Below are 23,320 nucleotides of genomic sequence, written 5' to 3'. Positions count from 1 at the left end.
CTGAAGAAATGGATTATCTCTTTGTTGGTATAGTGATATTTCACAAGCTTTTTTGGATATCCTGTAATAATGCAGCACTTACGTGGAGATAAGAAGACTAGGAAGGATAATTTTTATATAATCTTAAGGTTAAAATAATGTCTCCTCGGCTCCTTCTATAGGTAAGTTTGGGGAATTTGAGTTAGCATGGATGTTTTTTTTGTAAACCACTATCTGCAGTCCATTGGCCATCTTGGTCGCCCTAAGCTTAACCATTCACAGGGAATTTATAACCTTTTTGAAAATTGTGAATGTCAAGGACATTGCTATCTCGAGTCAAGAGTGTACCAGTACTTTTATATTTGTGTGAACAATCTGTGGAAACAGCTTGCAATTTTGCTATTTTTGTATCAAGAGATATAATGTAAATAAGAAGGTGGTGGAGTCTTGGATTGTGCTCAGAATTTCAGCTTATGATCACTAGTGATTCCAAGATTTTCTTCCTTAGAAACTGGAGATTGAGGATTCACTTGAAGGCTCTTTGTACTGATTGTGTTTGCCTGAGTTGACCTCATTGGATTTAACCACTTCGAAGGTAAGGATCTGTGTGTCAGCCTAACCTACAAGACTGTTAAGGTCTCTTTGTACGGATTAGAGGCTTGAGGCTATTCTAACCTTACCCACTAGTTACGAATCTGCATAAAGGGTGATAAGGGTGAATGGGACAAATGGTGGATTATTTATATAAAAGTTTAAGAGGCTAGGACCAAGGATTGTGTGCTGAGTGACACCACGTCAGAGTTTTGGGTGATGAGAAGTGGATAGTTTCCTAAGAATATAAAATTCTGACAAGACTACAAGTGCTTGTGATACAAATGCCCACTTTGAAGGTAAGAAGCTGTGTGTCAGCCTAACCTACAAGACTGTTAAGGTCTCTTTGTAAAGATTAGACGCTTGGGGCTATTCTAACCTTACCAGTTTTGAGCCTGCATAAAGAGTGATAAGGGCGAATCGGACAAATGGCGTATCATTTATATACAAGTTTAAGAGGCTAGGACCAATGATTTTGTGCTGAGTGACACCACGTCAGAGTTATGGGTGAGGAGAAGTGGATAGTTTCCTAAGAATAAAAAACTCTGACAGGACTACATTGCTTGTCATACAAATTATTTTCCTTAAAGCGCAAATAGTGTAATGGGCTCCAGAGGATCTAGGGTGCTATAACCCCTCTCTTGTATGTTGTAATATCTTTTAATTATAAGTTTCATTTGATTATTCATTTTAATTCTGTTCGTTTTAAGTCTAATTTGTTTATCTTTAGTCGTGTCTATTATTTTATATTCGATTTTATTGTTCATGTTAGCTTTTGTTTGTTATAGGTTTGATCTATTCAGTTAATTAAATAAAAAAAAACAAGTTTTTTGAAATGAAAGTAAGGAGCGACATTAAAACTTAAAACGAACAGAAATTACTCCTTATATGAAAGGGGTTTTTCCTCCTCGACGCCCCGCTCCTTGCGCTAAAGTTTTTTATTGTTTTAAAAAGTAGAGTTGCGAGAAAGAATCAAACTTTAGCGCAAGGAGCGGGGCGTCGAGGAGGAAAATCCCTTTCATATAAGGAGTAATTTCTGTTCGTTTTAAGTTTTAATGTCTAAGTTTTTCTATAGGGTTCTCTGATACGCTGAATCCGATGGTACGATTTTCGTTAAGATCCTATGACTTTTAGGGGGTGTTACCCCCTATTTTCTAAAATAAGGCAAATTTTCTCAGGCTCGTAACTTCTGATGACAAAGACTAAATTTGATGAAACTTATATATTTAAAATCAGCATAAAAATCTGATTCTTTTGATATATCTTTTAGCATCGAAATTCCGTTTTTTAGAGTTTCGTTTACTATTGAGCCGGGTCGCTCCTTACTACAGTTCGTTACCACGAACTGTTTGATAATAATTTCTAGTTTCTTAAGCTGTATATACGACCTTATTTTTGCTCATTCTAAGTTTTAATTTACCACTTTACTTTTCTGTGTAAATGTTTTTTCTAAATTTTTTTTTTGTTAACTAAACGAAATGTTTACTTATGTATTTATGGTTTGCAATGTTCATCGTTGTATAGGGTTAAACAATACACAAGATAATGTTCTTGTAACATAGTACTTTGTCACTCTTCAGTATTATAACCTACTCTTACGTTTAAAATTTCCATGTATATGCAGTAACAAATAAAGTGATAAAATTTGCAGATTCCTTTTCTACTGAATTTCTAACATTAGATAATCTTGATCTGGAGAATATTGATTAATCTCTAAGTGGAAGCTTCAGAATATCAACTCAAAGAAAAGTCGCCACTATTAACATATAAAATCAGCTAAGCTGAAGTGATCATTGCTTATCTTGATTTTAAATTTATCCTTTGAAATAGTCCTTGATTTTTTTTCCTAGCTTACCGCTTACAAGTTATCCTTTGAACTCTAGAGAATAGAAGATATGACTTCTAATCCATCTGAGGCATTGTGTTGTAGCCTTTTTAGTGTCTTAAACCTGCAAGTGAAGTAATTGCTGTATAAAATGGCTTAAGTGTATATAGATATCTATTTCAAATCAAATTTTGACAATCATCTTAAGGTGGTTTTGAAGAAGTATCAAATTTTCCTAATCATATTTGTTTCTGTGTGGCATGAATGCAAACAATTGATGTCGTCAAAAAAAAAAAAATATGACTAAGAAACTTCCACAAGTTATTCTCAACAAATCGAAAATATTCTTGGCTGCATGCCACCTGCATGCTTTGGGTTTTTGTCCTATTTGATCCCATTTCACGGCGAAATAAAAAAAAAAGGATTGTGACTGAGTTTACAGTAGAACTATTGTTCATTAGTCCAAGAATTTAGGTTAAAACTCAATCTATTTTAACTAATATCTAAGTTAAAATTTATTTACATTGAAATGACCACTTTAATTCGGGTAGGTTTTTTTTTTCCCCAAATGTTGCCTGTATATTCTAATTCCAACCATGACTCTGCAGAGCTTATGGTTAAACAGATTGCCAGGTAATATCTGAATTTAGATATCAAGTGAGGCGAAAAACACCCGGTCTTGCTGCAAGTATTGTAATTCTAACCATTTAGGGGACATATCTTTTAAAGTAAAATTTCTCCGATAAAGAGATAAAACTGGTTTTTAGTTATTCCATTAAAACTGTCCTTATTCTTTCTAGTATTTGTTGTCTTACAAATCTCAGGTTCTATTGATGTTTATGCTCATAAAAGAGAAGTCACAGCAGAGGCAGCAATCCACAAAAAAGCAAATGAAGCTGAGTTTTGCTCAAGCAGCCGGTTTCATATAGATGATTCTTCACCCTTTTCATTGCATTGTGAACCGATAAAACCAGCAAGTAAGCTGTTCTGCATGCTTTGATTATGTTTTGTTCATTTAACACTAGTGGTATGACATGATAAAATCTCTTTTGTTTCAGATTGTACATTATTTTCTTCCTTCTGATTCTTAGAAAATTGAAATTGCTATATTCTCAGCGTACTATCTAAAAAATCTTTCATATAACATAATTGGTACCTTTACATCCTTACCTTACAATTGCCTCCCATAGAAGTGAGGCAATAGGACTCTACTTCAAACTCCCATACTTCAATAATACTATCATTTAAGTCGTCCCTTTCAGACCCTTCCCACTGTCTATTTTCCCGCAAGAATACCTTTTGATTGAACTAAGCCTCAAACTAAGTAACAATTTTCAGGTCTATTGACCCTTGAAGTATTCTTAATATTACAACTTCAGGTTTAATATGAAAACAGCTTCCTTTTTTCTATTAGAACTTCCTTTGATATGACATACAAGAATATTATATGAGAAACTGGATATATCATGGTTTTGTAGGCAGTATTGACATAGTAAAGAGCTAAACATCTCTCATGCATGTTTTGCTCTGGCTAATTTGTAGGGAAGGGTTGGGTGTAAAAGCTTGGAAACAAGCCACCATCCAAATCTGGAAATTGAAATTCCTCTTTTCAAGAATCGAATTTGGTAGGAGGGTCACTAGCAGTATGACCAGCTGTGTGACTAGCACGCAGCTAAGAAACGACAAGCTAGGTATTATAGTTTGTTTGTTTCTCTCTCTTTCTCTCTGATATGAAAGACTGAATCCTAGTTAAGTAGGCTAGTCCTGATAGAATTCACTATTGGTCTTTGAAAGACGCCCCTGAAGAGCTTGCTCTCCTTGTGACAAAATTGTTCCAAAAGTCGTTAGGCGCCAGTTACAAGTTCCTCAAGATTGGCGTCTGTTGAATAGTACGTCTGTTCACAGGGGTGGAAGTAGGAACAATGTTACAAATTATTATCCCAATAGCATCACTTCAACAGTTAATAAACTCCTAGAAAAAATCGTAAATGTTGCAGTTATGAAACAATTAGTTCACAGCAAACTGCAATGGAGCCAGTGAACCAGTATGAATTTTAAACGATTCTAGATTTTAGTCTAACTTCTAGCGGCACTAGTCGGGAGGAGGGGGCTTGTGTTTTAATTAAAAATAAAATCTAATTATCTTCCCTTTACATTTTCATGATTTGGCAACACTTTAAAAATTCAATTCGAAACTGGTGCCTGCTCGCTCCTTTGAACAGAGTTTTCAATTCAAAAGCAGAACATGGCTTGAAAAAGCTAAGGATTGACAATTGGTTGTGGCTCGAGGACAATCTAAAACTATTCGTTTTGGTCTCGGTAAAAATTATGGGGAGCGTTCCAAAATGTTATTTGACCACTACTTTTTTCTCTTAATAAGCTGAAATCGGTGGCATAAAAAAAAAGACTTGGATCAGTCAAGTGTTGTCCCCGCAAAACAAAAAATCTTCTACACATTTGCCTATTTGACCTTTTTGGATTCCTAAACCATTTATCTGATCACCAAGGAAGACCGAAAAGTTATTAATTATACTACCCGTAAAGTTTCTGGCATAAAACTTACCTTTCGGGGAGATAGGGATTGAAGTCTAGTAATTTTTTTCTTAGTGAGCTGAATTTCTAGCCTCTATCTAGGAGATACCGATTCCTTAGAAATTCCTAGGGGGCAAACGCGAATCTAGAGCAATTAATTTTTTTGTGGAGGAAGCACTGGAGCAAGGGCGTCAATGTGATTCGAGCCCAATGTGAGGTGGGGATGTCGATATCGCTTTCATCAAACCTGTCCGTTTGTGTGAATCTGGGTGGTGAAAATGTAAGATGAACTAGAAACTAGTCTGACAGAACGTTTAAATGGATGATCATGACACCTAGCAAAACGGGAACATGTCTATTAGATCTGATCGAGTCATGTCTGTAACAACAACCTAGACCAAACTTTAAATGTCGTCCATCATTCATTTCAAAAGACTCACAAATTGAAGTAAAAACAAAATTGAACAAAAAGAAAGAGAAGGTAATACTATGGTATACGATCCAGTCTCCGAGCTCTTCTGGTGGTAAACAAATAAACGTCATATTTTGTTTTTGGTAGTTCGTTCTTATATATTTGCATAAACAACAGGGCCTCCATCTTCTCCTTCGATATTGTGCTTCTCTCTGCAGAACACGTCCTATCGACCTTGGAGAACATTCGTTCTGCCCATCATGTTGACAATGGAAGCGTCGCAAGGATTGTAAGCAAAACAAAGATGTTCGGGAAAATCTGCTACTGACACATGTTGAGAGCCGATAAGGCCATCTTTGGGTTCCTCTGTTACAATGCTTGACCAGTGGATCTTCCAGATCTGGAATTCCATTTTCAAGTCTGCCTGTGTACCACCGGGAAGTTCATTTTACTTCTTGTAGTTTTCCTTGAAATAATCCCAACTCTTGTTATGAACAACTGATGCGATTAATGGTGACAGTTTTGCAGCATTAGCAAAATGGGTGCCAAATCTTTTCGTGTAATCAATTAGCATAGCATCCAGAGCTGGGATGAACGCCAACATCCTGTAGCGGTTTTCTGGATCTATATTCGATACTCTTGTTTGGTGGACAGTGTGCGAGGCTATGTGTTGTCGGACGAATTTTTGGGCAGTATCTGTTTCTTTCGGGCATGTTCTCGATTTCCATATAGAGAGACCGAAACGCGGTTTCTGCACGAGTGTGCGTTTCATCTTGTGTTACTTTTACATTGCTTATGAGTCCCAAAGCTCTCATAAGATCACTGTGCTTTTGTTGAAGTGATTCTGCCAATGGTTTTGTAACAAACGAAGACGAAAACAAGCAGACCAGTCTGATCAGCATTTCCGATTTCTCAATTCAGGAACGCAGTGAATATGCCTTACTGCTGGCCTCCCGGTCCTGCTAGTCTTCCATATCCAGCAGAGCAGAAATACTTGACGAGAAGGAATCCTATAACTGAGCAATTGAATCACGCCTCTCTTCAAGTCTTATGGTACAAAGACCAATGAGGGTCTCAGCTGTAGCATTCTCAGACACCAGATGTTTCTTTAGAAGTCATGTTCGTTTGGCACTGGAGCTGAAATTTCCGATTTGTGTGCAAAACGACAAAACTTCCATGAGTTCCCTCGTCTTTTTTTCGATAGATTCGAAAATCTTGGAAAACGCTTAGAGTATAGCAATCGGGATGAAACTAGGTGCTAAAAATAAGCACAAGTCCTAGATACGGGATTGACATAACCGGAACGGATCTGCTCTCTTTGGGGGAATTTGGAGGGGTAATTCTAAAAAATTAGAAAAAATGAGGTATTTGTAACTTACGAATGGGTGTTCAGATCTCAACGAAATTTGATATCTAGAAGGATCTTGTGTTTTAGAACTCTCATTTTGAATCCCGACCAGATCCGGTGACATTGAAGGGAGTTGGAGGGGGAAACTGAAATTCTTGGAAAACGTGAAAATCGAGGTATCTTACGAACGGGTGATCGGATCTTAATGAAACTTGATATATAGAAGAATCTTATGTCTCACATGTTCTATTTTCAATTCAAATCGGATCCAGGGGCATAGAGGGTTGGAGGGTGGAAACAGAAATCTTGGAGACAGGAAATCTTGGAAAACGAGAGATCGGGATGAAACTTGATGGGAAGAATAAGCACAAGTTATAGAGACGAGATTGACATAATTGGCACGGATCCGTTCTCTTTGGGGGAGCTGGGGGTTGTTAATTTGTAAAAATAAGAAAAATTGAGGTATTTTTAACTTAAGAATGGGTGACCGGATCTTAATGAAATTTAATAATTAGAAGTAACTCATGTCTCAAAGCTCTTCTTTCAAGTTCCGACCAGATCTGTTGACATTGGGGGGAGTTGGAGGGGGAAACCGGAAATCTTGGAAAACGCTTACAAATGTCGTAGATACGTAATTGACGTAATTGGACTGGAGCCGCTCTCTTTGGAGGAGTTAGGTGGTGGGGTTCAGTGCTTTGGCGAGTTTAGTGCTTCTGGACGTGATAGGACGATGAAAATTGGTAGGCGTGTCAGGGAGCTGCACAAATGGACTTGATAAAGTTGTTTTCCCCGATTCGACCATCTTTGGGCTGAAGGGAGAGGAAAAATTAGCAAAACTGAGCTATTTTTTAACTTACGAGTGGGCGATCGGATCTTAATGAATTTTTAAAGCAATCTATTGATTCTTAGAATTTTGCTAGAGCTCATACCATATGAGCTCTTGGCTCTTCTTGACCTCGTAACAAGTGCCATATGAACTCTTAGCTCTTGTTTTCAGTATGTTAAAATTTTCAATATGTTATACTATAGTTTAACTGTTTATTTTATTTCTTGGTTCATTATTTATTTAGTTTCTTTTTGTTCAGTTACGCAAAAATTTGTGTGATGTTGGCATTGGCTGTAATTGTTACATGTTTAGTGCCTTATGTGACAATGATCGTTTCACGACCTTATAAGGTGTTGAAAAATAAAATCAATTGATTGATCGATAGTTATACAGCAATTAGAGTGTTATCTTTTCGTTTTGTGTTTTCTGTAAAGGGTTAGTCTTACAGGAGCGTAAAAAAGGGCATCTAGCAGCAATCAAAGATCGTTATGCTGTTTTTACAGATAGATACTGAACGGGTTGAAGACATTTGATTTTTGTTCGTTTTAAGGTTCAATTCGCTCTCTACGCTCATTGAAAACTTAGTTTTTTTTGCTGTTTTTAATTGGGTGTGTAAGCTACGACTAATTGACGGAATTGACAACATTATTTAAAAAACGAGTAAAAAAAAAAACAGAAAAAAGTACCAGACAAATCAGAAAAAACCACAAGGTTAAAAATCAAACTTGGGATTTGGTTGTAATTTGTGGTAGTGTGGTAGTGAACTCTTTTTTTGCTCTTGCTATTAATCTTATGAGTTTTACTGAAATTATTAACTTTTCTCCTTCCTGTACTTCATTTCTCGATTAATGCATTTGTATATTCTTATTGACTTTTGTATTTTGTAGGCTGTCCTACTAAAAACAATGACTCATTCAATGGATTCAAGTTTATTGGAGCCTTGATAGTGTTCCGTCATGGTGCCCGGGGACCTCTAAGTCCTTTAAGAAATCTTAACCAGATCAATTGTAATCAGATGCAAAGCCAAGCTTTTAAGCAGTACACGACATTTTTGAAAGATTTTATAACGGCTGGTCATTTCGAGAAATTTGAGGGACCATTTCTCAGTTATCCCGCTTTACCTCTCAGGTATTTATGTAGGATCTTCCCTCCATATGCATACAGTTTCGAATCAAATTTTTGATTGGTAGATATTTCTTCAAGACGCCTCTGCAAGTTAAAATTTGACTATTTAATTTGCTTGATGCGGAAAAAGTGCTAGATTGAATCTACAGCGAATCTAATTTAGATAGGATCAACTTATAGAGGATAAGACAGCACATTATATTATTATTTCATTTCATCATTCCATGTCATTGTCATTCTCTTTGTTTATGGAAATTTTTAAATCAATTTCAATCAGTATTATTTTGTTTTTAATTTTTACTGTTTTTTAATCATCATTGTTTTCTGAATGCACCTAGATACACCGAAGCTCTTCTTGGCTTCCGTCCTGGCATCTTTTTTTTTTAAATGCTGTCTTAGCTGACCTCAAGCAGATTTTGTAAAGTTTCATTCGTCATTCCAGTGGGTTTTTGTTTTGGCTTGCTGTTTCTCATCGACTAGCTATTGAGATAATCAGAGTCAATGTCAAGAAAATGATCGGTCAGGCTTCCTTCTAAACCAAGTAAGGGGGCAATAGAACTTTCAAGGAAGTGTGGTTCGTAGATTGGACCTAATCTTCTTGACGAATTCTGTGACCAAGCAAAGTTAGAGAGTATGCACTTCGAAAATTGCATGAATTATCAGTTTACTTTCTATTTCTCATTTATGTCCTTCCTTCTCTTGAAGAAAAATACTTGTTTCATTTGATTTTTAGAGATGTCAGAAAGAATAAAATCCTTTACCGACTCATGACAAGTCGTAATCTAAAGGAACGAATGGAGGTTTGAGAAAGATATGTCCTAATTTAGGCTGAAATCAAAATCAGTTAGTAGTTGGATGACAGAATTCTACAGCTGTGTATTGTTTATCCAAACAATCTGGATATAAAGATCTTAGTTAATAGCCACTTGACTTCTGTTAGTAGCATCAGGTGGAAATGACCCAAAGTCAGATCTTCAGTCTTATAAGTCATGCTTGCAGGAAATGGTTCTTAGCATGATTTATTATCTTTAGTCTACTGTTCAATGGCAACGTTACCTTTCACAGGGTCCACTTCATACCACTCAATTCATACGAGAAACTGCTCCCTTAACTCTTACAACTATTGCATTTCCGTTCATATACATTTTCCCGTTCCAATACATTTGTTAATAGCTTGCGAAGTTTCACTAACAGTGGTGTAGATTTTAAGCACTTTATTTATAAAATTTTTTTCCTCTATTTGAATTTAGAACCTAACTAATGCTACTGTATGTGACTGCATGTCCATGGAAGTACAGTGTATCGACTCTATGGACATGCAGTTATACTAATATAATTGTATGTACAGCAGTGTCATTACCTCTCATCCGTTTATACACCGAATATTAAACAAAAAAATAATCTTCTTATAAGGTTTTTCTCAGTGGACTCTTGAATTTTGTTAATTGGTTTGCTCATAGTGTTGCTAGAAATTTGTGTAGCATAATCTTGTTAATTTTTTCATTCACAGTCAACAACAATCTTCGCGCAGTGTTCAATCAGTTCTCAGCAATACTGTTGCTTTTTCAGCTTTTGCCAACAGGAAGCTGACCGTAAATCGAGTTTGAGACCCCAGTTTTATAGACGATTAACAACCGTTTTATATGCCTGATAGAAGAGCTTTAGTGAAGTTCCTATCCTTGTATGGTATGCCAGATAAGTACGTTAAAGTGACTAGCCCTATTTACTTAAAAATACTCCTACGGTTTAGTTTAAGGTAATGTTAACAAAATGAAAGAACTTTTAGAACCTTTGAGAGTTCGAAGTGCAAGAATAGGTCTGAAAATTGAATTTTAAGAAGAATAAACAAGGTGAAGAGGCGATGTAGGTCAACGAGAAGACTGAACAAGTGAATAGCTTTACTCACCTGGGTAGTATTATTAGTAAAGATTGTAGATGCAATGAAGATGTGAAAATTAGAATAGCCAAATGTCCAGGGTGACTGTTGAAACGAGCGAGGAAGAATAAGAAGATTAGTTTGCGATCCAAGATTATAATATTGGAAGCTACGGCAATGACAGTTTGCAAGTATCGTTCTGAAACGTGGATGGTTCGAAAGCCAAAGGAAGATTTGTTAAATGTTTTCCTGAGGAATTATCTACGGATAGAATTAGGTACCCTTTTGACTGAGCAGAGTTCAAAGAGCAAGCTATAGTGAAAATGCGGTTTTATCCCACTTTCTAGGGCTATGGTGAAAGAAAGGTTGAGATTGCTATGGCAAGTTTTACGGATGAAGGATGACTGATTGCCAAAGATTATTATTTATTATTATTATTATTATTATTATTATTATTATTATTATTATTATTATTATTATTATTATTATTATTCCCCATTATTGCCCCTCAAATAAAAGAAACAATACACGGAGTAATCACTAAAGATAAAAAAAAGGTCACAAACACACAATTGAAAAGTTAAATACTTGAGAAAAAACTGTTAAAAAAACTTTTTATTACATACTTTACATCAATATGAACAATCTCTTGCGAACAAACTGATGACCATGAATGATGAAAACTCCTTTGGAAACGGCCTAAAGATTTGTTGATACTAATATTTAGGTCTGCAAAATAATACATATGGATAATTTTACAGTTTCTTGGTCAAGGAGCATGTAAAAGATACTTGGAAAATCTGAAGAAAATTGAACGTAATTGCTTTTTATCTGTAAATATAAAAAAAATTCAAAATAGAGTAATGTAAATCAAATTTGGAAGGGCGTTGTAGATAGATGCAAGAAGGTGACGGTTGAGGCGCAGTATGCTTTTTACAATACCAGCGTATGAAATACTAATTTCACGCTCAACGTGAAATGTCAGCAAACGGCGCGTGTGGCCGATAGATGAACCGATTGAGAGGCCCAGGTATGTAAGCTTGTTTCGTAAGGGTTGATAAGAAAACCGTCCAGACTTAGGAGAAAAGTATAGGGACTTCGTCAATTGAAAAGAACAACTTCGGTTTTTTCAGGACTGAAAGGCAGTCCGATATTCGCATATCCATCTTTGAGAATTTTGAAATTTTGCTGAATGTGCTAGGTCGAACGGCTAAGATTCAAGATGTCATCAGCATAACAAATAAGAGGCACATCGATTCCCCCAAGGATGCATGAAGGGACGCCTGAGCGTCCAGGACACTGTTATTGAACAGTGTTGGGGAAGTGATAGCTCCCTGTCTGGTCCCTTTCTTAACGGGGATGAGGTTTTGAGGAATAACAGGCATATTAGAGGAATCCGAAGAGTTTGACTTCACACAAGAATTAATGCAATTGTATGGGGTTGATGAAAAGCCTATTGCTGGTGTGAATGCGATAGGAGCTTAAAACATACTCTAAGATTCCTATATAGATCCTCTGGAACGCGGACAACTGATGGGTTAGTGCCTCGCTTTGCCATATGAATAAATATGTACGAATTAATTAAGGAATCGAACGGATGTCTAACGCCATGCCCGTCGAGGATCAAAAATTCTCCTGATGATTCAGCATCAGCAAGGGCAATAAATACTGCACCCATTCTTGGTCTTTTTGGCCGTCCATGTGGCACCAAAAGAAAAACAAGACGTCCCCAAATGAGTTTGGTAGAGGTCATAAGAAAATATTTAAATTAATTTGAACTCCATGGGAGGAGGTAAAGAGTGAAGCTTTGCATTGACTGAGGTGGAGCGTGTGTAGCTGTATTCACCTTTGGCGACTTGGTGCTGCAATGACTAGTCACTAGTAGTAGTAGTAGTATTTCTGTTTCCTTTTCTCCTATAGAATTTCCAGCTCAAATGCTTTGAGTGAGAGCTACCTATGGGTAACTAATATATAAAACGTTTGGAATCATCCTCTACCTGTGTTTGTTACAGTTAAAAATTTTGTCTGTAAAGCACCAAAAACTATAAAGTAAAGCGTTTCCCGACAACTTTGAGTGACAGGGGTGGTCGAAGAAACTTTGGAGGGTCTTCATTTCATCGGAGATTTATGTCAAAAATTATTTTCCACCTTTTAAGTGGGAACTAATTTGAGGGGGAAAAGCCCCCTCCCGCGTCCTGTTTTACTTACCGTCTGCCATACCCCTTATAATATCAAATCAAAAATCTGAAAGAGGTACCCATTTCCAGCTCAAATGCTTTGAGTGAGAGTTACCTATTTGTAATTAATATATAAAACGTTTGCAATCATCCTCTACCTGTGTTTGTTATGGTTAAAAATTATGCCTGTAAAGCACCATAAACTATGAAGTAAAGAGTTTCTCGACCACTTTGTATGGAAGGAGTGGTCGAAGAAGCTTTAAAGGGTCTTCATTTCATCGGAGATTTATGTCAAAAATTATTTTCCACCTTTTAAGTGGGAACTAATTTGAGAGGGAATAGCCCCCTCCCGTGTCCTGTTTTGCTTACCGTCTGCCATAACCCTTGTAATATCAAATCAAAAATCTGAAATAGATAGCCATTTCCAGCTGAAATGCTCTGAGTGAGTTACCTATTGGCAATTAATATATAAAATGTTTGCAATCATCCTCTACCTGTGTTTGTTACGGTTAAAAATTCTGTCTGTAAAGCACCATAAACTATAAAGTAAAGAGTTTCTCGACCACTTTGTATGGAAGGGGTGGTCGAAGAAACTTTGGAGGGTCTTCATTTCATCGGAGGTTTATGTCAAAAATTATTATCCACCTTTTAAGTGGGAACTAATTTGAGGGGGAAATCCCCCTCCCGTGTCCTGTTTTGCTTACCATCTCCCATACCCCATATAATATCAAATCAAAAATCTGAAAGAGATAGCCATTTCCAGCTCAAATGCTTTGAGTGAAAGTTACCTATAGGTAATTAATATATAAAACGTTTGCAATCATCCTCTACCTGTGTTTGTTACGGTTAAAAATTGTGTCTGTAAAGCACCATAAACTATAAAGTAAAGAGTTTCCCGACCACTTTGAGTGACAGGGGTGGTCGAAGAAACTTTGGAGGGTCTTCATTTCATCAGAAATTTATATTAAAAATTATTTTCCACCTTTTAAGCGGGAACTAATTTTGGGGGGGGGGAGCCCCCTCTGATGTCCTGTTTGGATTCCCGTCTCCCATACCCCTTATAATATCAAATCACAAATCTGAAAGAGGTAGTCATTTTCTTCAGAGAAATCGAAAGATCCAATTGAGATGTCAAAAAATCAAAAGGCCCATTAAATTTGCCTATGGGGAAGACATGACCGCTACCGACCCTTGGTAAGGGCGATAAATTATGTAAATTGGTGACTGTTTTCAAATAGTTTTTATAGAGCTTCTATAATAGATTATATTTCGTCGTGGGTGTGTAATTAGTTCAGAACTTTTTGGGATCACTCCCTTAGCTGACTGGAGCAAGCAATTTGTTGAAAGGAGGAGTGTGTTAGTGGTCTCAAAAATATTCTAAAAAACTTGCTGTCCTTGATCAGTTTGAAAGTTACAGCCGCTAGTCCTTGGGCCAAAAGGAACCTATTCCAGAAAATAATACTTTATTTAGGGACTCAAGTCTCAAAAATGAATTCTGAAAAAGGACCAAAACCTTTACACCTGACCACCTCGAAGCTTACATTTTTAAGTCCTTGGGCAAATGAGACCTCTATGCAGAAAGAAGAATGAAGACAAAATATTGGTTACCCCGAAAATGAGCGTCCGACATGTGGACAAAAAATTGCTAACTTTTCGCTCTTTGAACGGCTTGAATCTTTGAAACTTTAAGATCCTGGGCCACAGAGACCCTAATATACAGAAACGTTTCTAATTTAGGGAAATGTCCTCAAACCTATCAAAATGCCCCAAAAAAGACACATTTTTTTTATCGACTTGAAAGTTATATACTTAAGCCCTTGCGACATGGGGATCCCGTTTTTAAGTCAAAATTGAAAAGAAATTTGGTTTTCCTGAAAATGGGGCTTGAAAAAAGCCTAAAATACATTTTAGTTTGGGCATGAACCCCCCCCCCCAAATAAGGCCCCGAGGATGTGTCCAAAAAGCCGAATTACCTGAAAGTTTCAAAAATAATCGCCTAAGGAGATCATATATTTTGTTTTATAGAAGGAGGAGGGTGTCAGGTAACCCGGAAATGGGTAAAAAATTTAATTTTACTTTTCATTCAAACAAAATACGATCTAAGCCATATGCTTGTCTTGAAAGATTAGTCCCAGTCTGAAGCTTACGGCGCAAATGAAGCTCTTTCCTTAGAGGACTTTGTGGGGTGGTAGCCTTTCTCTTATTTTTATTTATTAATACCAAATGCGGTTACCATTACAAAGTTTGTCCCATTAAACATCACAATATTAAACATAACAATTGAAAACAACATTTAAATATACTTTATAGCAACACATACGTCACAAGAACAACTAATGTAACAAAATTTTTCTCAAGATGAATCACATTAAGACCTAGTATGGAACTCTGCAGAGGATCAACCTTTCAAAGACCGTACTGTGATAGTTTCAACTGTTTCTGGTGGTAATTCCTTCTAGTGTTCCACATACAGACAGACCAAGAATTGTTTACCTTATCTTTTCTTTGGACATGGTTGGTATATTTTGTACGGGTTCTGACCCGTGAGTGGTCCACCGAGGTGGTGGAGTGGTTTAGATTTGTTTGGTTAATGTTCTCAACAGTGCTTAGTGTATTTATTAGGTCAGCTCTGTCTCGTGGGAACTGAAGACTAGGTAACTACAGTCTCTGCATTTTCTTTTGATATGGCAGACATTGCGGGTAAGGTGTGAGTTTAGTGGCCCTCTGTTGCCCTTTATCGACTCTTGCCCTATCTCTTCCATTAAGAGCATACCATACTAGTGAGCAATACTAAAGTGTTGGACATGAAGTTGGCACATAAAGTGACGTCATCGAAACGAAGGTTAAACTTAGAGAATGCGCCACTTAGGCATACTAATAGATACTTTGCCTGTCGGGAGCATCTGCAACATTTTTATCAAACTTGAGATTCGAGTCGAACCAAACCCTAAGGTTGCAAAAATACTTCACACTTGAAGCGCCCCCAACAGCTAGTTATTGATAAAAAAAGACGGAGGAGTGTCAACACAAGACAACACCATGTAGAGCTCCACATTCCACATGCATGACCGATGACAAATCGCCTCCTACTGCAACTTCTTGGGTTCTATTTGTAAGGTAATCTGTTATCCAAGCTTAACTTTGTGGGTCAATTACACATACATGACATTTCTTGATCAGAAGTTGAATGTAAATTTTGTCTAATGCTTTGGAAAAATCAATGTAAATGGAATTAAACGAAACTCTATTGTTTGCCATTGACTAGAAATAACTAATCACTTCCAGGATTTGCGTGGTGTATGAACGCCGTCTTCAGAACTTTAAGTTTGACTTTATTTTCATTTTAATTTCTATTCGTTTTGGTTTTCACTTATTCATTAATAATAATTTCATGTCGTTTTAATTTTGAAAAAAAGTATTCCTACTTACAAAATGAAGGGAAAACGATAAAAATAGAGAAAGGATAAAATAAGTAACTACCTCATACGGGCCTAAGTCTGAAATAAGGTTGCAGAATGAAGAAATCTGGAGGAGGGCAACTCAGTAATTCTGAAATGCTATTCATAGTGCATTATGATCCTTTCATTGTTTAATACTTTCGTTGTGTTTCAGGGATTTAACAAGAACAAAAAGTTGCAGAGGAATGAAAGGGCTAGGAGAAGCTGATACAGTTAAATGACAAATTAATAAAATGCTGATTTGACGCGCATATAGATTTGATGCTGCTCCAATTTCCGGTCTCTCTTTTTTTTAATGTATTGCCGCTTATCTCCTATTAATCCTCTTTAACTTACTATCTCTGGTTTAAACAGTAGGACTATTCTCTGGAAATATTTTAATAAAAAGATTTTTTCATACTTTTTCTTTGCTTGAGTTACTTTTTAATCCATATGTGTTGATTTCTGTTATGTTTTATGTGTTGTTGATTTTTTTTAAACCAGTATTCGGAAATATCATCGCCAAATAATAAGATTCTTTCTTCGCTAGGATTCATAACAGTTAAAATTATTTTCAGAAGTAAACAATCGGTTTAATTAAACAGCTTCCATCAATCAAATAACAACTAGGGTATCGTTTCAAGATTTTTTTTACAAGCATTGTTCTCACAAAGCCATAAGATTGCGAATATCTTACTTATTAATATTCTTGATATGGTTCCGCTCACATTGAGAACATCCTTAAACCATTTAATTAAGGCTTCCATTAACAGTATACAGTAATATATTTGCAACTGACCTAATTTTTACAAATTTTAATATTTTTAGTTCAAAGTGTTCATTGAATGATCTCACAAGTCTTGGTGTTTCCCAATTAATCAGTGTAGGGAAGTTAGCTGGCCAGAGAATCTCACAATCATCAAACATATCAGAAATATCGTTGAAGGCCTTTTCTACGCGGTATAGAAGAACAGTTCAGAGTCTTTGGGCCTTTTTGTATGGGTTCATCGGTGAAAATAATATGTCATCAATGCAAGTTAATGTTCAGCAAAACCAAGCGGTTACTTATTGCGAACCTTACTGCAAATGTGACTTGGCCTCTCAGCTTGAGTCGAGGTACGTGTTTTATTTTAGTGTTTTGAGCTATTCTAGCGTTTTTAATATAAAGGATTGGCGTTTATGTAACCAGAGATGCTGCTCAAACGATTTTCATAAGATAACTTAAGGTTTATTTCAACAAAGCGGCTATCACAAGCCCAAAAGGGCCGAATTCGCACTTTAGTGACAGTACACAAGAAAGAAATAGCAAAAATTTAAATAAGGGTCAATGTCACAAAATCATAAAATTGCAATCAATAAAAAAGCCAAATGATAAAAATTCATAAAATTCAAACAGGGAAAACAAATGTAATCAAAAGTCTAGCTAGCAAGAATTACAAGGTTCGCAATTACAAAATAAACACTAAAACTATAAGATAAAAGTGGAGTGAGGAAGGGTTATTGATTTAAAATTTCGACTATGTGAGGGATGAACATTCATCTATATCCCTCAGTAGAATCTCTTATTGGTACAAGAGGGGGGATTTTTCTTGAAACAGAACGGGGGGGGTAAATGTTCACTAGGGAAATGAGAAGTAGTACGAGGGTTATGCACGGCATTGTGGGCAAAATTGAAGGAAATTTGTGCTCTCCTTTCCTTAAGGGTGACTAGATTTACTCTCCGAAGAAGGAAAATGTAAGGCACTTTACCCTCATTGAAGATAATTCTTAGGCACCTTTTTTGAACTGCCTCTATTCTGTCCGACAATTCATTGGAGATGCCAAACAGGACAAGCGTATTCGAGGGTAGGACATACAAAAGAGAGGAAAATCTTCAACAATGTGGTTTAGGACATTCAAATTTATTGAGGAGTTTGTGGGAAAAAAATGCAGTATTTGTACGTTTTAAGAAATAATTAACGTGGCAATCCCATTTTAAGTCGCTTGAGATGGTAACACCCAGTAATTTCGTAGTCTTAACATACATTTCAGGGGGATTGGACAGGAGAAAGAAGGGGGAGTTTTAAGGAAACTAATTGTTAAAACTGTTGACTTTAAAGGGTTGACTCTCACATCAGTAGCAAAAACTTCATCTGGTATTGATTCTAGGATATCCATTGGGCTACTTTTTAGATTTTCGAAACATGTTTCTAAGATAGTTAAATCGTCAATGAATCTCCTTCTATCCGGGAAATTGACACAAAGACTGTTTATTATGGTAAGAAATAAAATTGGGCCTAAGAGGGTTCCCTGGGCAACACCATTATAAATTGGAAGGAGATCAGAATATACATTCAGGTATTTGATGACTTGCGTTCTATTAGAAAGGAAGGACGAAATTATTCTTATTAAATAGGGGTCAACTAGAAAGTCATTGGTTAGTTTTTTTTCTAATTTATTATGGTTAATTAAACCAAAAGCTTTTTGTAAGTCAACTGCAATAATATTGAGCCAGGTATTTGTTTTTTCAAGTTTGTTACATATAGTGTCCAAAAGGTGAACAAGATAGCGTGTGGTAGAGGTAGAGCGCAAATTTCCGAATTGCCTTGGGTCAAAATTTAGGATTTTTTTTAATTTCAATCAATAAGCTAAAAAGCTTTCATATAAATTGGAAAAAACTAGAGTAACAGTAATGGGTTGGGCACCAGCAAAATCTCGTTTTCTACCCTTCTGTTTTACGGGAGCAATAAAACCTAATTTCCAACAATCAGGGGAGTTACCAGTAGAGGTAATTTCATTAAAAAGTACAGACAAAGGTTATGAAAGAATGTCTACAAAGGCTTTAATTAGTACAATTGGGATGTCTAGTGGACAGGTTCTGCACTTTTTAATGATTTTAATTTTTGCCTCAACATCTGAGGGCCAAATAATAGGGAAATTGAGAGATTGTAGATCATAAGCAGTATTTATAGATAGAGGGGGGATGCTTTGAACTATAGAGGAAATAAATTTATTCAGATCACTGGCTGTAACTAGGAGCTCTTCTTGTAAACGGCAATCTATATTATTATGTGTTTTCCCACAATTTTTTTTTATACTTTTGTACCACTGTTTTGGCTTAGTAGAAAAAAAATCCTTGACTTTACATCTGTAGTACGCAGAAGCAGATTTATGTATTTATTTTTTTTTATATGTTTACGCAGTGAGTTAGCTTCAGATGTATTACCATTCTGAAAAGATTAATTTTAAGCTTAATTAGCTTTTTTAACTGACTAGTAATGTAAGGTTTGTCATTAGGACACGATTTTACTTTTTTCTCAGGGAATGATTCTACGTGTTTGGTTTTAATCAGATTTTGGAAGCGAGACTCTTTAACATTAATGTCATTATTTCCCTTAAGAGCTGGGCAGTTTTCATTAGTAATCTAAGATCCAAATTCGAAAAGGCCGTCATTGGACATTGGACGATAAGAAAATTGGGTAACAGAAGATATGTGATTAAAGTTGGATTAGATTACATGGTGTCGCAGCCCGTCTTTTTGTTAACATGGTGTTGTTCTATTGACTAGGCGCCCAGAACGTGGACTGTAAAATTCAACCAATTAAAATGTTGTTCCACTGGTTAAAGACCAGAAAGACGGGATGGTAAATTGATCAATTAATCATTCTAGTCAATGTTTGGGATTGATATTTTTTCTGTCCCAAAGGTTAACATATCATGGTCAGTAATATAACACCGGTAAATTTTTGAAGCTCGTTTTAAAAAAGAAATAAAGCACTAGGAGGGTTAGTTAGTTGGGCTTTAGGAATGCTTGAGCTAAAATTTGAGACATTTCTCCTTAGGGCAAGTTGTGACGTAATTAATATTTTCTCTTTCCTTTTGATTAGCAAGTGGCTTATGACTGACTCGAAGAATGATAAGTTTTGGAAGGATTTTCTAACAAAAATAGACTTCTTAACAAAAAAAAAATAATAAGAAAATTATTTAGTTGCTTTTAGAGGGAATAACCTCCAATAATTTGGTAAAACATTATTTACCTTGGCTGTTTCAGTGCTAACATTTCAACACCATTCCATTTTGAGGGGTTTTTAAAATTGTTTTCTTTTCTTTCCTCCAATTCAAATATAAGATTTTTAAAATAAATCCTAATTTAAATTCCTATCTTAGCAAATTTTACCGTTTTTCAATCAAAAGGGAATGCTCTTGTATATTTTTTATTGCTTTGTTTGGCCGAAATTCACACTACCATGACAACCATATAATAAAAAAAAGATGTTCTTTAAAATTTTCTCACAGATCTGCCGCAGATCCAGTTTACTAATCGCTTAACTGTGAGGCTAACTAGCAATAGACTTATTAGGAGGACTTTGATTAATTGCTATTCATCATACTTTTTAGGGGCAACGCCTCGGAGTTAACTCCGGGATTTAAATAACCCCCACAACCCCTGGGACAAGAGCTGTAAATTATTCAAGTAAATCATTGTGTACATTTAAGGTCTTTATTGGAAAAAGGAGGGCATTGTGATCTTGAGTCTCCAAAAAGCCTAAGTTATAAAGATTAAACTTTAAGGAAATACTACGAGGGATCTCAAACAAAATCCAAGGACACTATGTGCATGCTGCCTGTCAAACCGGCGTATCAGCAATATCTAAGGAATGGTTGAGAGTATTAAATTGATAATTTCAGAATATGTTGAGGCGATATTGAAGAGTGATTGGAGGACAATCTGTCCCCTTCTTTTTTCTCTTTTTAGTTCCCTTTTTCCATCAATAGTGATCGAAATCTCGAAAAAGCGATTTTGTTTAAAATAGTCAAAAGGTCTAATTACTATGCCTCTGGGAATGTCATAACCCCGAAAGCCCCGGGGCAAAAATTGTAATAAATTACGCACTTTACCCACTGCGACATGCATGCTTTATTATTGGGAAAAGGAGAATTTTTTATTCTGGGTGTTTCCGAAAAGGTTAAATGTATTAAGGCGAAATTTTGGGAAATTTGAGGGGTATGTTCAACCAAATCAAACGACATTATTTGCATCCACTCTATCAAAAATGCGTATCCGCAATGTTTTAAGAAAGGCCGAAGGAATTAAGCTGAAACTTTTAGGACCTTTTGAGGGGTATGTTGAAAATTGACTGTAGGGTAATTAGGCCCTATTTATCTGCCCTCCCCCTAAAACATCCGTTACAAATTTTCAAATAGCCGTTTTGTTCAAAATATTGTAAAGGTTAAATAACAGTGCTTCTAAGTATGACTTGTCCCCCTGCCTCTGATGCAAGGGCTGCAAGTTATGCAAGCTGTCCATTTTTATGTAGATGGTCTGTTATTGTGGAAAAGGGGCAGATACGATCCTGAGCCTCAAAAATTTTAGGGTATTAAGGTTAAACTCTCAGGAATTGTAGTGTGGGATGTTGAACAAGATCAAACAACACTTTGAACATGTCGGTTGTCAATAGGGTGTATCAGCAATATCTTAGGGATGGCTGCGGGCATTAAATTGGAAGTTTAGGAGGTTGTTCAGGGGGATGTTTGGAATTAATCGGAGGGTAGCCAGACCCTCTCCAATTACTCAGTTTAGAGACTTCCTCCAACACTGATCGCAAGTTTGAGAAAAAAAATTCAAAAGAAGTAAAAACTCTAATAAATCTGCCTCCGAGGATGCCAAGCTCTCCACTGCCCCGGGGCAGGGGTTGTAAATTATACAATTTGCCCTTTACTTACATTCAGAATTTATAATTGGAAAACGAGAAATGCTTTATCATGAGTTTGTTGCACTAAATCAAAAGACACGATGTGCATTATGGCTATTGAAAAAGGGATCCTTAGGAATGGATAAACTATTGACTTGAAACTTTCAGAGCAACTATTACAACTACTACACTGCCGCTGTAATTGCGATTACTTGGAACTGCGAATACTTCTGACTGCGACTGCAACTACTTGCGACCTCGAGTGCAATTCAACTGCTGATTGTGAATATGATTACTTGTAACTGCAAGACAGACAACTTGAGACTGCAAATGCGACAGATCATGAATGCAAATCCTACCACTTGTGGCCATGACTACTACTATTTAAGCATCGATTATGACTGCACGCGACTACGACTAGCTGCAACTGCGACTGCAACTAATTTCTACTGCTACTACTACTGTCATTACCTCTACTGCAACTGTGATTGTTACTGCTACTGCTACTACCACTAATACTACTACTGCCACTTTTATTTCTATTGCTACTACTACTACTACTATTGAAATAAATCTAAATAGTTTAAGTACATCTAGGTTGTCAAAATGGGATGGATGAAATATCTCAGGAACTGAATAGGGTATAAAGTTCAAACTTTCAGAAAAAGTGGAGGGGGTGTAAATCTAAATAAAAGAAAATCTATATCCAAATCTTGATAAAGATGTTTTTTACAATGCCCCAGGAACAGATAAGGATATTACTTATGAACTTTCAGAGTATTCCATAGGTGGCATTGAACTAAATCGAAAAACACTATTTCCATCCCAGTTTATCAAAAGGGTGTTTCTAAGATATACCGGGAATAGCTAAGATGATTAAGCTAAAAATTTTAGGGCATGTTGAGTTAGATATTGAACTAAATCAAAAGACACTATGTGCATCCAAGGTTGAGAAAGGGTGTATCTGTGAAATACCAAGAAAGGCCATGAGAATTAAGTTGAAGCTTTCTGGACATGCTGAGAAAGTCGGCTGATTAACGTTTGTCCATACTCAAAATCGTAACATTTTGGCGTTCAGAATTCATTCAGCCTTTTATAACCCAAAGGTTATGCAGATTTTTAACCATTTTATTTGAATATGAATCCCCGCACCCATCCATACAAAGTACTATAGTACAACTAACATTACAATTTATTGTAAATTTTGTTCAGGATATCAACAGTAATCCAGAATCTTGATTTTTACGGTAAAAAACAGAAAAAAAGATGAAAAATGAATTTATTAGTTTCTCTTGGTTTGGGGTATGTTTTGCTGTTCACGTGGAAATTTTTGGTGAAACTTGTATTCATTAATAAGTCAGAAAGCTGATTGTTGGACTTTTTCAGGCATGACTTGATGCTAACTAAGCTGCTTGGACCTGCAGAGAAGTCAACTTTAAAACGGATGGCTCATATCCTCTATGGAACAGAAGGTGCTAAAAATGTAGGAACAAGACATGTCAAAGATGGTATTTTGACAC

At 36.2% G+C, this 23,320-nt stretch overlaps 1 protein-coding gene across 1 annotated transcript in view; it reads left to right on the top strand.

The window, feature by feature from the left end:
- The window catches only part of LOC136043071 (2-phosphoxylose phosphatase 1-like), a 52,357-nt gene that overhangs the window by 27,996 nt on the left and 1,041 nt on the right, over positions 1 to 23,320 (top strand). Inside the window, exons 2-5 of the mRNA XM_065727993.1 lie at positions 3,196 to 3,372; positions 8,401 to 8,641; positions 16,957 to 17,244; positions 23,187 to 23,320. The exon at positions 23,187 to 23,320 is cut by the window's right edge and continues 1,041 nt beyond it. Coding sequence (XP_065584065.1) covers positions 3,196 to 3,372; positions 8,401 to 8,641; positions 16,957 to 17,244; positions 23,187 to 23,320 — 840 coding nt within the window. The remainder of the gene's footprint in view (positions 1 to 3,195; positions 3,373 to 8,400; positions 8,642 to 16,956; positions 17,245 to 23,186) is intronic.

Source organism: Artemia franciscana, unplaced genomic scaffold, assembly GCF_032884065.1.
Source record: "Artemia franciscana unplaced genomic scaffold, ASM3288406v1 Scaffold_289, whole genome shotgun sequence".
In the NCBI taxonomy this organism is placed as follows: domain Eukaryota; kingdom Metazoa; phylum Arthropoda; class Branchiopoda; order Anostraca; family Artemiidae; genus Artemia; species Artemia franciscana.
Note: the sequence above shows the minus strand (reverse complement) of the source record. Positions and strands in the feature narration are given on the sequence as shown.